This window comes from Aspergillus flavus, chromosome 1 (genome assembly GCF_009017415.1).
Source record: "Aspergillus flavus chromosome 1, complete sequence".
NCBI classification, from domain to species: Eukaryota; Fungi; Ascomycota; class Eurotiomycetes; order Eurotiales; family Aspergillaceae; genus Aspergillus; species Aspergillus flavus.
The window spans coordinates 4,298,957-4,312,959 of NC_092406.1; the positions used below are offsets into that span (position 1 = coordinate 4,298,957).

Below are 14,003 nucleotides of genomic sequence, written 5' to 3' on the forward strand. Positions count from 1 at the left end.
TTACAACGATCATTTGGTATGGATAGGCATACAGAGTTCGATTGATATTACAATGGCACAGCAAGGGTATCGTACGCTCTTCATTGGCACACTGCTTGAGTGGTGGTATATACAGCACATCAGACATCAAGGAATACAGTCGCAACGTAAAATCAATACACGCAAAATATCTCAATTGAACTGCATCGCAGCGATGCAGTTTTTCATTCACCATCCCAGTCTAAGTCGTTATACCAAAAGATTGATCATCACCCCAACCCGTCGTCAGATTCCTTGTCATAGGCATATCCTACATTTCGTCCATCTCCCATTGCATGCTCCGGCATACCGGCGGAGCGCCGAGATCGCTAGAATGGGCAGGCCCATATTGGCGACATGGGCGCGTCCAGGTACCGCGCCGGAGAGGATTATCATGCTCGATCCAGCCTTACTTATCGCAAGACGAAACAGCGCATCACGCGATACTTCGGCCAGAACGGCCACCGCGCATCGCATGCTCCATCGCGTCACGAACTCAATGAGATTCGTCGCGGATCAAAGCAACGATCATACTGTACAAGTAGAAGAAAAACATCAAAAGGTGGAAACCTAGTTTGATGAAAGATTCCTGATAATCGGTCAGCTGGCATTCCGAGTGAGTGATGACGTAAATCCCGAGCAACCGACCTTCTTGTGTACGTTGAGCTTGCGGAAGATCTCGGTCGCATCCAAAAGGTGCGCGTTATCGTAAATCCTAAATAGTACAATGTCCTGTTAGTATCACCATTCATGAGTAGCTCCTTTGATTATTGTTCTCATTATAGAAATGAGAATTGAGGACGTACTTCTTGGCATTGAATGCCAACAGGGGCAGGTTCAACAAGATCGCAAGCCAGTAGCCATTGATTACGAACAAGAAGGTAAGGAAGGCATGGACGGCGGCTTCGGGGATAATGTAGGCGTTGAGACGGTTGCAGAGGTCAATAGGGTTGATGTAGTCACTGCGGGAAAGAAAGGCGGGTTAGCTCCGTCATTTTGTCGCAATCGCTTAGTGGTTTAGAGGTTGGAGCTCCTCCAACCTTAATGCCCACAAGCAAGGGAGGGGATAGCAACGTACCATTCCAGATCGCTATACATAATGGTGAAGAACACCTGCAGAAACAAGTTGACGGCGTTGATCAACACCGCCAACAGGTAGAGCCACGCTTCGCCGGACATGTTGGGCAGACTCGAGAGATTATGTTCGGGGAATGTCTTAGGAGCTCGAGAGAAAAGGAAAAGAGAGAGAAGAGGACGAAGGTAGTTATAGCCGCTCTCAGTGGTTCGGAGGGGAAGATCGGCTACTTCAGAAGGAGTAAGTTAGAGGGGAAGACACCCGGTAGCAGACGACGTGAAGATATATTGGAGAAGTGGAAAGTCGAGGCTGGAGAAGGCGATTGGATTGGATTGGATTTCGGACTCGGTGTGGGCGGTGAGAGCGTCTGGAGTAGTCAATACACACTAGTCTCGTATGGTAAAAAAACATATGGACAACTACCCATCGATCATAGTATGTACATGTACATACATCCATACAGTACAGAGTACGTAGATACTGTAAGGACACTACGCAGTAGTAGGTATAGAAAGGAACCATTACCGATAAGACTGGTATTAATAATAAAATCCATACATAGAGGTCGGATGCGATATCGCTGTGGGATGCCTCAGTCCACGATTAGTTTTACTACTTATCAGAAGCGGAGTCTCTCAAGTCAACACTCCAAAGGAGCATGCTTGCCAGCTACCTACATAGAACAAACCATACTCAAGGTATAGTCTGCTTTCACATCCATTATGCATGCTCCAATTTACACAATCTGGACTAAAATAAAATAATAATCAATTAATAGTATCATATATAATGATAAAACTGCCCCTCATATGAAACCCGCACGATGACGTGGGGGAGACACGTGCTTCCATCCGCATCTGGAGTCTTCTACTACTTTGGGGTCGGCGTAATAATTCTCATTCCTCATATGGGCATATATACACTTCCGGAGAATCGTCTCTACCCCTCAACGGGCATTAAGACAGGGGCTAGATGAACATGATATAGATGGAGGGCAGAAAAAAAAAATCAAAAAAAAAAAATCAAACCAAGAGTGGGAGAAAAAGGTATAAGAACATGATACAGTATCTTGTCACCAATCAACAACAAACAATAAGAGCCGGGGATAATACTAGTCTCGCCGAACGTAAATTAGACGAGGCGCAAGAGGCGAGAATGGCGTGATGCATTCATTACGCGACTACCGCTTCTCAATGAGGAAAACATGCATTGCTCCGTAGGCAATCATGATGAATGCGCCGGAGATTATACCCAGCCCAATAACATCCTTCCAAAACGCCAAAGTATCGAACCCAAAAGCGCTCAGGATGGAGGCCCCTGGGACCTCAATGTCCAGCCCATACTTATGGTCGATCAGCGTAAGGAACGTCACTTCGTTGACAATCAAGGCCTCGAAGCCGTAGTGGAAGATGGACAACTAGGGTATGGTTAGCTTTTTGTATCCTACCTCCAGGAAGCTCGAGTATCTATAAACTTACGGTTTGCAGCCACAAAGCGGACTTAGGAATTGCATCGTGGTTGAGTAACAGACCAGCAAATAATAGACTGAATAGCATCACCAAACTGCCAATCAAATTGGCCACTCCTCCATCGCGGAAAACGATACCGATGAAGAGACAGATGTTGGCAGCTGCGAGGTTGAAGAGAACAAGTACTAAGATAAACCGGAGAAACTCTGGCCATGCTGGGATCAGCCCAGTCATGGGATACACGATCACTCCCATGATCACCGGGGGCAGTAGGCGCAGAGGCACGATGTCGAATACCACCTTGGCCGCAAAGTACGTAACAGGGTGATAGTAGCCATTCGCCCGTTCACGGACAAACAGGAGTCGCTCTGCTGAGAAAACCGTGAGACTAGTGAGTGTACTGAATCCAAACAAGGCGAGGATGAAGAAGAAAAGGCCCAGACGATTTTGAAACCCCTTGATATCGTCCGTCAATCCATAGAACAGGTATCCGCACAGCACAGCGAGCAGAATAGAGATAGCATAATGGGTTAGCATTAACATAGGATTCCGGTATAGGTTCCGCCAAGTTCGCTGAGACAGGATGAGAAACTGCCGGAGCAGGCCGACCCTAGCATAGCTCTTGGGTGTACTAGTAGGGGCGCCTAAGAGGATGTCTGAGTTGGCCGAACCATTCGCGGTACGAGCATTCTGAACGGCTGCTACGATTTCATCATTCACGGAACGAGCAACGTCTGAGCTGGTATAATTCGCAACCAAGATATCGAGATCGGTTTGACCTGGTGCAATTGGAGGTAACTCGTCAGGGTCGTCGAGGATCTGGGGTGGAACATTGCCCTGTTGGCGAGAGAGGCGTAACCACTGCTGGGGGTTCTCCGTCACATCAACTACATCTTCCTCATCTGTTTTGGGGGTGGCGGGGCGTTCACGATCTTTCTTGCGGGAATAGAGTTGCTTATCTTGGCGTTGCTTGAGAGAGACGCGGCGTCCATTTTTCGGTCTTCGATTTGCTTCCAGTGTGCTACTGGAATTATCCTCGATACTTGCGTTTGATGCACTAGCCACTGACTTGACAGCCCGCAAGCTGCTTGATGCAGTCTTGGGTGGGTCTGAGCGCACGTCTAACAACGGGGATACGACCTCGTCGGTATGGGACCGGGTAACACTGGCATGCATCGTGAGATCCACGAGATAATCAGCAATATTGAATCCAGGAGGGCAAGAATATCCAGAATTGTCGAAGTACTGCTGGCATGTGGAAAAAGGACCCGAGTATACTGTCTTCCCATGTGCCAGGAGAACAAGTCGGTCGAATAGAGCAACGATGTTGGATCGCGGTTGATGAATAGTGAAGATGACGGTCCGATTGTAAGTCTTCGCTAAGGTCACCAGACATTCAACAACATTGAATGCATTGAAAGCGTCCTATTCAAGTATGTCAACAATCGCTGGGTGTTAAGTTATTCGAAATATTTCTTGTCTTACCAGTCCGCTAGTGGGCTCATCCAGGAAGAGAATGCTAGGGCTAGTGACCAGTTCGCAGGCAATTCCCACTCGGCGCTTCTCGCCACCAGAGATACCACGGCCTTTCCCTTCTTCTGAGCCGATTAGCTGGTCCCTGATATGATGGATGCCAAGCTGCTTTTCAACCTCAAACACTCGCTGCTCTTTGGCTGCTCGGCTCATGTCCCGGGGGAGCCGCAGTAGTGCGCTCGTCAGGATCGTTTCATGTACAGTCAGGGTAGGGAGCATGGTGTCTTCCTGATCGACGAATCCTATCATGCTCTTGAAGTCATGATCATTGACTTTTTCTCCGTTGATATAAAAGTCACCGCGGACTGCACCCCGCTTGTTTTTTCGAGCAAGAATATCAAGAAATGTCGTTTTTCCCGCACCTGAAGCCCCCATGATGGCTGTAATCTGGCCCGGCTGGGAGACACCCTGAATACCAGAAAGGATTTCCTTTCCATTCAAATAATAAGACACATTATCCCAATACAGCGCTGCTGGCTTGTGATCCGTCAAGAGTTTGGTGGCCTCATCATCCGAATCATCGGAGAGAGGCAACTGAATACGTCCCCGATACGATCTGCGAGATAAGTACCACACGGTCAGAATCACTGCCACAACAAAGAGTGCACAGCCAGCGATAACTCCAGCGATGAGGGGAGTGTTGATTTGTTTCACGGGCCGCGTGTATCCAGGTACATCTGTTTTGTACAAGCACTCTCCAGATTGGCAGTTCAAGAAGATACTTTCGTCCCCGAAAACGCTCTTGATCAAGTTATCCATGGCGGGTTCCTGGAACTTGCTGCCGTCATTCGCACTGCCACCGATGGTAGACACCGACGTGAAGGAGGCAGGACCTTGGATGGACTGGTCAAGAAAATCTCCGATGTCAATCGAGCCCTCTTCTCCACAGAGCATGCGGCCCGGAATGCACTTGCACCTGATATTCTCGCATTTGTAGTGAGTGCTGTTCCGGTCGTGGGTGGTTTCCAGGCCCCATTCGCAGGTATCTAGACCACAATAAAACGATTCCACCTGGTCCACCCAAAATTGGAAATTACAGCTATGATCCTCCGCCTTACAGGAGAACGTCACCTGGGGCTTTTTCTCCTTGAGTTGATCGAGGATTTTGCGGTTGGTCACATCGCACATCTGAAAATTTTCCTTGACCGTGACACCTTGGCTGTAACAGACACCACCTTCGCCTTCAGGCGTCATGGCATTACAAACGTCATCACTCTGACACACATTGCAGTTAATTCCCCCCCAGCCATCTTTGCAGTTGCAGTACTTGTCTGTCCGTGGGGTCCTCTCATGGCCATCGGCTAACGATCCACATGTCGGCTTCGAGCAGTCCTCGCCAGCAAACCCAGGAGGACATACGCACTTTCCGGACAAATTATCGCAGGAAGCAAATTGAGCACATTGAAAGGCATCTAATTGGCAGTTGAAACATGGTGGGCAATCGTCGGGGCGTTTATCGAAAGCATTGAAAAGCGGAGACACAACACGGGTGTCGGAATAGTTGCTCTGTGCTACAGCTGCAGACACTGACAACGAGAGCAGGGTGGCTAGGTAGAGCTGCACCGGTAATTTTGATCGCATTGTGATCGATGTATGAAGATCGGACAGCAGTCGCCTCACTTACTCGCAATCTGGGCCTCGGGTCAAGCGGAGTGACCAGGGCGGAGTAACTAAATGACAGATGGGCTTAGTAGGTAAGATGACATTGATTAATGCTGTTAGTCGACGTTCAAAGGCGCTATCTATAGAAAGCAAGAGAAATGCAGAAACTTCTCGCAAAAGACAAGGCTGAAGAGAAGCAAAAACAAGGCACAAAAGGAGTGGTGGTGAGATGCAGGGAGAGATGTAGTTGAGAGGTTGAGACGGTAGCGCAAGTCACCGATGACGCGGGCGGAGGACCTGCATTGGCATGCCGGCTGGGTGCCTGGCAGCCTGGGGCATTCACGTTACTTTTACTCCAAGAAATGGGGCTTCGGCGTTAAATCCGGGGCGTTGTGCACGTGACCTGTGGTGAATTCGACCACGATTCTAGAAGCTGGCCGACATTTTAGAAAAAGAGGCGGGGGGAGGGAACATAATACTAGTAAAAGACCGGAAATTTTAAAATCTTCTGTGAGATTTCCCGCGAAGTCCCATCCCCATCATCATCATCATGGTTCAAGTAAAGGAATTTGCCGTGGAGCAGGCATGTACATACGTCCTCCCTCCCCTCACAACCCCGCATAAATTCAAGTGCTTTTTTGCTAACGTCATGGAAGTGGATGGATAAATATGAACAACATGCCAAGTACAACATAGCAGAGACATGCTGTGCCTCCATTTCAGTGAACGATCTCCAAGAGCTTTCCGAGGATAAATCTTTGAGCCCATTAGATCTCTCTACCAAACTCACGTATGGTGCTATTCGAGGTTCGGAACGGCTTCGGAGGACCTTGGCCAATCTCTACTCGGTCAAAACACCGACCCAATTGCCTTCTGATAACGTTTTAATTACGCCGGGTGCTATTCAGGCCAACTTCCTTTTGCTTTATTCATTAGTTGGGCCGGGGGACCATGTCATCTGTCATTACCCCACATATCAGCAGCTTTACTCGGTCCCAGCATCGCTTGGAGCCGAGGTGAGCCTGTGGAAATCGAAGGAGAACGACGGGTGGAAATTAGATCTTAACGAATTGAGGGAGTTGATTCGCCCCAACACCAAGCTGATTATCCTTAAGTATAATACTCCTCTTTACCTCTTCGCATTGTTACCTCGCCCAACATGACTGACCCAAGGTTTCGGTGACAGTAATCCGCAGAACCCTACTGGGGCTGTGATTCCTCAGGCTACGCTGGAAGAGATCGTGGAGATTGCGCGCAGCTCCTCGATCTTTGTTCATGCCGATGAAGTCTACCGGCCTATCTTTCATTCCATTACTCCTATGGAGCCTGAATTTCCATTATCGCTCCTTTCTCTGGGATACGAACGCACAATTGTAACTGGTTCAATGTCCAAAGCTTATAGCTTAGCAGGCATCCGCGTGGGATGGATTGCTTCTCGTGATCGGTCTGTTATTGAGGCATGCGCTTCTGCGCGGCACTATACTACCATCTCGGTAAGCCAGTTGGACGACGCCATTGCGAGCTATGCCCTAGATGCAAGCTGCATTCACAATCTCTTAAAGCGGAATATCCAATTGGCGAAAACGAATCTGGCGATCCTTGAAAAGTTCATTGAATCTTACCGGTGGGCCTGTGGGTGGGTCAAACCACGCGCAGGAACGACGGCATTTGTGCGATTTAGCAAAATGGGAAAACCCGTTGACGATGTTGCCTTTTGTGAAATGCTTCTGGAGCGGACTGGCATCATGTTTGTGCCGGGAAGTCAGTGTTTTGGTGAGGGCGAAGACTTCAAGGGTTACGTCCGGATCGGAGTAGTCCAAGAAACCCACGTGTTAGAAGAGGGGTTGGAGGTGTTAAAATCTTTTATGGAGGAGGGGTATGAAGAAGTGCCCGTCATCCGGAAGAAATAAATGATGGAATGGGGTTGTATGGAAGCTCCTGGAGGTCCGAGCCATAGGAACTTTCAATGCCTTAAATAAATATATTTGTTTTCCTTGGCCTCCGAGCATGTGACTTGATTACATTCCAGGTAGACCAAAGATCAAACATCATAGACATAAGACATTCTTATTCTTGTTCTTATTATTTTTATTTTTAAACTCCAAGAACTAAAGCGGACTACTGAGTACTATTTCTGAACCAGACGGAAAAAGTGGATCAGAAGATTTAATGCTGGGTCCCCGTTTTCCGAGAGAGCCGGACCCATAAATCAAGCCGAGGCAACTCCAATCGCCCTTCAACACCATGATCCATGGACCATGGGGACGTCCATTTAAACTCATTCCTGTACTCTTTGCGCCTTCGACACTTCCTCTCGCTTCGTAACCCCCCGACTATTTGAGCGTCAACTCGCATAAAGCGTGTGTCCCTAGCAGATCCCTGCTACAGCTCCCCCAAGATGCCTCTCCCTTTACCTGGTATGTTACTGGATTCCCATCCAAAGTGCCAAGGATTAACAAAGTACCTTTCATTGATGATGATGGCCACTGACCATATACTCTGGGAATACAGATATTCCCCTTTCTATCGCTACCCCTGCTGTCGCCACCACACTCGCATACCTGAACGCTAAATACTCCCTCTTCTATGATGTAACATTAATCGGGGGCTTGATCAAGTCCATTTTCAAGTCTCGCTTGGCAGAGCGTCGTGACCATCTAAATCTCTTCTATGTGCTAGAGCAGCATGCTTTGGCTCCGGCGACCAAGGATAACCAATTCATTGTCTACAATGGCCGTGCCTGGACCTTTCATGAAACCTACGTCATGGCGTTGCGGTATGGCGCCTGGCTTAAGAAAGCTCACGGCATCAAGCCCAAGGAGATCGTGGCGATGGATTTTATGAACTCTTCGACCTTCATATTTCTTCTTCTGGGACTCTGGAGTATCGGCGCCGTGCCTGCGTTCATCAACTACAATCTGTCAGGCAAACCCCTAACACACTGCGTCAGAACATCGACCGCTAGACTATTGGTGGTTGACGAGGAAATCCGTCAACAATTTACGCCTGAGCAGATGGAGACACTGGGTTCACCGGAGTTCCGTGAAGGTGGTGGGTCGGTCGATGTGGTCTTCCTCACACCAGAAGTGGAATCCCAGATCATGCAGATGGAGGCCACGCGCGAAGATGACAGCGTCCGAAATGGCCCTGCCCTCCGTGACTTGGCTTTACTTATATACACGAGCGGTACTACCGGCCTCCCGAAACCCGCTATTGTCAGCTGGAGGAAGTGCTGGTCCGGCGGCACATTTGTCGCCCATTGGTTGGGGTTGGCTAAGAATGACCGTTTCTTCACAGTAAGCTTCACTCCAACTCTTGCAAATTGTTCACTGTTATTTCTTGCGCAATAGGCTGATATCAATACAGTGTATGCCACTTTACCACTCATCCGCCTCGATCCTCGGGTTTGTAACTTGCCTGATGAGCGGATCAACTCTGATTATCGGCCGCAAGTTCTCCGCTAGAAACTTCTGGCGAGAAGCACGGGAGAATCAAGCAACAATTGTACAGTACGTGGGTGAAACCCTGCGGTACTTGATGGCCGTTCCGCCTGAAATTGATGCTGTCACTGGAGAGGACTTGGACAAGAAGCATAACGTTCGCGCAGTGTTCGGGAACGGCTTGCGGCCTGATATCTGGGGCCGCTTCAAAGAGCGTTTCAACGTACCCACGATTGCTGAGTTTTATTCCGCAACCGAAGGCACCAGTGGGTCCTGGAATCTCTCTTCTAACGACTTCACAGCAGGAGCAATTGGACGAAATGGTTCGCTTAGTAGGCTAATTTTAGGAGGCGGCCTGGCTGTTGTTCAGGTTGATCATGAATCGCAGCAACCCTGGCGGGACCCTAAGACGGGTTTCTGTAAGGAAGTGCCACGGGGCGAGCCGGGTGAGCTGCTGTATGCCATCAATGCGGCTGACCCCGTAGAGACTTTCCAAGGATATTTTAAGAACTCTAAGGCTACCGAAAGCAAAATTGTTCGTGACGTGCTGCGAAAGGGTGATGCATACTTCCGCACTGGCGATATGGTGCGGTGGGACGCTGAAGGCAGGTGGTACTTCAACGACAGACTCGGCGACACCTTCAGATGGAAGAGTGAAAATGTGTCCACGAGTGAAGTAGCCGAGGTATTGGGAGCGCACCCAGATGTGCATGAAGCTAACGTCTATGGCGTTACGCTGCCTAATCACGACGGACGTGCCGGCTGCGCCGCGATTATTCTGCAACAACAGCACCAGGCCACCGACCCATCGGTGCTCATACCCCCTACCCCAGAGACACTGAGCAGTCTTGCAGCTCACGCCCTAAAGAATCTACCTCGCTTCGCAGTTCCACTTTTCCTCCGTCTCGCGCCGGAAATGCAGGGAACAGGAAACAACAAGCAGCAAAAGCATGTACTGCGAACTGAAGGAGTAGACCCGTCGCTGGTCAGTACTTCAGACAAACTGTACTGGCTCCAAGGGGACAAGTACGTGCCTTTTGAGCAGAATGACTGGAGCCGATTGCAGGGTGGACAGGTGAAGCTGTAGTGGTTTCTCCTATCCTGTGTTATGACGAGCTATACAATATGCTTTCTCTGTTAGGCTTTTTGGTATATATATGCAGTGAACATTATCCCCGCCTACCTGGCATTGATACCCTGTCCACTAGTTACTTTAGATTGCGTCGGGTATGAGCCGTACATGTATTTTGTGATATCATTAGCGTCCGAACAATATTATTTCCAACGCATGTTATATGTTATATGGATTGTCCTACGGTCTACCAAAACTGTCACCGTCCCACAACATGTAACTCGACACAGCGAAAAGCTGGATATACCACCGCTGTAAAGCCAAATGCAAGCCACATGCCTAGATCACAATTCTGAGGCAAGGCTTTGGCAATCGGTCCGACAAAGTATGACTGAGACTGCAAGGATACGTTAGTGACTGTATATACTAGGCAAGAAGAACATATGTTATAGTCCATCATGATAGTATAGGACGTATTGCATATGACAAAAGCGCTTACCATTCCAAGGACGGCACCTAAAATCCCGAACACAAAGCTGGCCCCGGCAGCAAGTCCCATCGGCAACCGATGTGGATTATTCCAAACTGTCCAGTCATAGTCGCGCCCTCGGCGAAAAACCCACGTCTCTTCTAGACAAACCGCCAGCCATGCCACAATCCAGTAGGACATGAGCGGGAGGAAATTCTCCATGATCTCGCGAAGATACTCGCGAGCGACAATTGCACAGACGGTGTAGATCACGACTTCTAGTGTAGTCAGGAGAGGCCGTGGAATGCGTGGGCCGTAGCGACCTAGCATTTGGAGGTTGAGGCCCGCTGAGTATGTGCATGGGATATTGTTGGAGACTGTGCCAAGGAGGAGGATGACAGCGCAAAAGCGGCCAAAGCCGTGTAGGTTGCTGAAGGAGGCGGCGAGCAGACTCCCTGGGGAGGTAAGTGAGGCCTCGATCCAAGCTGGATTCGAGTCAATCCCTGTTGCTAGACCGATGCCTAGGAGTGTTGTCAAAGCCATGGCCAAGCTCATGCCTGTGCTACCGGCGAGGAACATTCGCCATGAACTAGTTGCTGTTGGGAAGTAGACGAAGTAGTCTGCGCTTGCTGGAGCCCAGGTAATGGCTGAGGCGAAGCAAAGCGAGAAAAATGAAAGCCAATCTGAGGCGGTCGCTCTAGGGATATCTGGGGTTGAGAAAGGCGAGGTGATGAAGCTTGGCCCAGCAGAGCCGATCATGATGGCCAACGTTAAGATTTGTATGATCCAGGCGTATCTATGGCTGGATGTCAGTTGGAAGACCATGAATGAAGGCAGTGCAGGCCGGAACTATCTATGGATAGGGCTTCTAGTTACCTAGTATAGAACTGGAAAAGGTGCACACCAAGAGTGGCGATGAACCAAGTCAGAATCGATACTACAATTATACCAACAGGAACAGCTGTACGGCCTCCGGATACTGTATAGATGACCTGGCCTCCGAGAATGCAGTTCACCATGCCATATCCCAGCATGGTGAGGATATTGAGTAGACAGCAAACCTTGCTGAGGTAGTATCCAAGGAAGTATCGAGTCACGACCTAAGTGCAATATGAATTATAAAGCCCATAATCATCCGTCTTGATATTTCTTACCAAGGTTCGATTCCCACTTTTGGGACCCCAAGTACTCATATACCCTACACACATACTTCCTAGTATAACCCCCAAAGTGGCGCATATGGTGGCCTGGGTCCAATCAAGCCCATATAAGGATGGACCGTACAGTCCCACGATGATGTTGTTCCCGGTCAACGCAGAGCTTAGCCACAAAAGAAAGATGCGGGTGTAAGTATTAGGTGCTGGAGGCTGACGCTCATCATCTGCTACGCGTTGAATTCCTCGAGCCTCCACTCCAGACACTTGGCTGAATACTCGACCAAATACCGCGATACCTCTTTGAAATTTGGAGCTCTTCAATTCTGCATCGGTAGATAGTAACTCCAGTGTATGGACATGGGGTCCGGTCTCTTTGACCTGTACTTTTGCGTCGTAAATCTGTTCGGTGTTTGCCATTACAATTGTCACGAGGGTTGGCTTTAGGAGAGAGAAAAAAAGATCTGGGAGCAGGAGAGCAGAGCGAATGAATGAAACAAATAAAGGAAGAAGGTGCGTCGAAGACAATGAGCGTTAATCCTACACTTCTGTAGTCATTGGGATCCTTAGTAAATATTCCATTGAATGCAATCCTTCCTCAGTGACAGCGTCGATCAGCCGACCTCATTACATATATACTCCTTCGCTACCCGGAAGAAGTGTCGAGTGGCGTCTATGATGCAGAAGAGTCACCATGTAATTGACAGAGTAAGCACCGTAAAATGTTGATGCCTAAACTTAGATATGTGACAATTGCCAAAGTAGCAATTGGCGAGGGAACAATAGGGGGGCCTGCAAGCTTCTCTCATGAACATGGAATGAAATCAGGTCCAGAATCTAAATCGACCCAGGCTCAGGAATGTTTGCAGGTCCCCTTGCTTATTGGTAGTAGCCTGTGCAAGGACTTGCGCATGAATAGCGATGTCATCGTTCTCTCGATATGATGTTACTGTTGCTTTCTATCGCTGCAGACTTGACGTAAGGGATTAGTATGTTTGTGCTGCTGAAAGGTATTCCTGTATTGCATTAGTGTTCAGTCAAAGAATTTCAAATCGCACAGGTAAGACACATGGTGCCCCTTTTTATCAAGGGGCTGGCTACTTAACTACTGGCCTAGACCAAGATTGTTCCGCCACATTGCAAGCCTTCTGATATGGTGGCGCCTCGACTCAGAGATACGTCTTATCGAGTAGGAAATGATCGAGAATGCTCCATATAAGCCATAAATATTGATCAGCAGCCATGTGACACTCGCTTGTCACGTTGCAAGGTGGATCTGATGACCTTTTCTGTGTATATAACCTCTGGTCCATTACAGATTTGATCTGGAAGCCTATGGGGCTGTACGCTATGCTTCGGCAATGCATAGGATCTTGCAGACACATTGTTGGCTTTGGACTGCTCCTTCCAACATGTCCCAGGACATCTTATTGGCGTCTTTAAACCGCACATGGGAAGAGAGAGATGCCGTAAAAAGTGAGGAAGAAGATGAAGCCCCTATACCCTGAGTACCCGTGATATCATATCATTGTCTTTTCACTAACAGGCAACGCTATTGATCACACCTTTCCAGTCTGGCATACCTGAGCCCAACAAAATCTTCAACCTTGCACAAAGCCACTCTATAAACCTGGTTATGCATAGTAAGGGGGAAGACAAACGGCTATTTTGGCATTTCAAGAGTAAGTGGTATTGCTCCACTACACAAAACTCAGCCAGCAATTCCCAGTTTGCTCTCTCCAGCTTTGACGATTTCGTCAGGCTCGGATAGTGTCATCTAGGCTGAAAATGACCACATCGAAGGGCCGCTAGAAAAGCTCGAGGATGGAGAAGTCCAGGCATTTATTAGGTTTGCAGGCACAATTTTCAGAGAGATACTAGGTATATTTGCAAAACACCCGAAAGTAGTGGACCACAAAGCAGAGATGAAGTTGGGTCTAGAAGTTTAGGTGGAGACCGAGAGGGCAAATCGGTTGAAATCACAATCCCCTGAGTCTTCTGGCTTTCACCTTGTGTTTCGGCAACACACTAATTGATCCGGCCCTTGTACACGCCGTGAATCCAAATAGTCCGTTGGGGTACTTGCAACTGTTAAGGAAATGATTTCGAGTTCGTCTCGGCGAAAGAAAAAGTCGCCGATGTTAAGTTTGATGATGTTACTTCCTGATTCG

General features: G+C 48.6%; 5 protein-coding genes across 5 annotated transcripts; 2 read left to right on the forward strand and 3 right to left on the reverse strand.

Moving 5' to 3' along the window:
- Nucleotides 1-5: 5 nt before the first annotated feature.
- On the reverse strand, nt 6-6,154 carry F9C07_2279802 (transporter, ABC superfamily). The gene is made up of 7 exons (XM_071510394.1): nt 4,048-6,154; nt 2,572-3,987; nt 1,872-2,510; nt 1,097-1,791; nt 825-980; nt 667-733; nt 6-607 (listed from the first exon to the last, which is right to left on the reverse strand). The coding sequence occupies exons 1-3, from the start codon at nt 5,674-5,676 to the stop codon at nt 2,274-2,276; spliced, it is 3,282 nt and encodes a 1,093-aa protein (XP_071365919.1). The 5' UTR covers nt 5,677-6,154; the 3' UTR covers nt 6-607; nt 667-733; nt 825-980; nt 1,097-1,791; nt 1,872-2,273.
- On the reverse strand, nt 65-1,362 carry F9C07_1584 (putative endosomal cargo receptor). The gene is made up of 4 exons (XM_041288090.2): nt 1,097-1,362; nt 825-980; nt 667-733; nt 65-607 (listed from the first exon to the last, which is right to left on the reverse strand). The coding sequence occupies exons 1-4, from the start codon at nt 1,195-1,197 to the stop codon at nt 515-517; spliced, it is 417 nt and encodes a 138-aa protein (XP_041140431.1). The 5' UTR covers nt 1,198-1,362; the 3' UTR covers nt 65-514.
- A 64-nt stretch (nt 6,155-6,218) lies between the features above and the next one.
- On the forward strand, nt 6,219-7,749 carry F9C07_1586 (aspartate/tyrosine/aromatic aminotransferase). Its single transcript, XM_071508234.1, has 3 exons — nt 6,219-6,280; nt 6,354-6,811; nt 6,884-7,749. Exons 1-3 carry the CDS (start codon nt 6,248-6,250, stop codon nt 7,605-7,607), a joined length of 1,215 nt encoding a protein of 404 aa, XP_071365920.1. The 5' UTR covers nt 6,219-6,247; the 3' UTR covers nt 7,608-7,749.
- A 346-nt stretch (nt 7,750-8,095) lies between these two features.
- Nucleotides 8,096-10,224, forward strand: F9C07_1587 (very long-chain acyl-CoA synthetase/fatty acid transporter; the record flags this gene model as incomplete). Its single annotated transcript, XM_041288102.1, has 3 exons — nt 8,096-8,114; nt 8,209-8,993; nt 9,064-10,224. 3 exons carry the CDS (start codon nt 8,096-8,098, stop codon nt 10,222-10,224), a joined length of 1,965 nt encoding a protein of 654 aa, XP_041140428.1.
- A 244-nt stretch (nt 10,225-10,468) lies between these two features.
- Nucleotides 10,469-12,252, reverse strand: F9C07_1588 (putative purine-cytosine permease; the record flags this gene model as incomplete). Its single annotated transcript, XM_041288088.1, has 4 exons — nt 10,469-10,606; nt 10,709-11,474; nt 11,555-11,778; nt 11,833-12,252. 4 exons carry the CDS (start codon nt 12,250-12,252, stop codon nt 10,469-10,471), a joined length of 1,548 nt encoding a protein of 515 aa, XP_041140427.1.
- Between the last annotated feature and the right edge of the window lie 1,751 nt (nt 12,253-14,003).

Excerpts from the sequence above, each read along its gene's own strand:
- F9C07_1584 (XM_041288090.2), bottom strand. The coding sequence starts at position 1,197 with ATGTCCGGCGAAGCGTGGCTCTACCTGTTGGCGGTGTTGATCAACGCC. Across the intron at positions 981-1,096 it reads ATGTATAGCGATCTGGAATG|TGACTACATCAACCCTATTG; the intron begins GTACGTTGCTAT and ends TCTTTCCCGCAG. Across the intron at positions 734-824 it reads TTGGCATTCAATGCCAAGAA|GATTTACGATAACGCGCACC; the intron begins GTACGTCCTCAA and ends TGTACTATTTAG.
- F9C07_2279802 (XM_071510394.1), bottom strand. The coding sequence starts at position 5,676 with ATGCGATCAAAATTACCGGTGCAGCTCTACCTAGCCACCCTGCTCTCG. Across the intron at positions 3,988-4,047 it reads ATGAGCCCACTAGCGGACTG|GACGCTTTCAATGCATTCAA; the intron begins GTAAGACAAGAA and ends ATACTTGAATAG. Across the intron at positions 2,511-2,571 it reads CCGCTTTGTGGCTGCAAACC|TTGTCCATCTTCCACTACGG; the intron begins GTAAGTTTATAG and ends ACCATACCCTAG.
- F9C07_1586 (XM_071508234.1), top strand. The coding sequence starts at position 6,248 with ATGGTTCAAGTAAAGGAATTTGCCGTGGAGCAG. Across the intron at positions 6,281-6,353 it reads AGGAATTTGCCGTGGAGCAG|TGGATGGATAAATATGAACA; the intron begins GCATGTACATAC and ends ACGTCATGGAAG. Across the intron at positions 6,812-6,883 it reads ACCAAGCTGATTATCCTTAA|TAATCCGCAGAACCCTACTG; the intron begins GTATAATACTCC and ends TTTCGGTGACAG.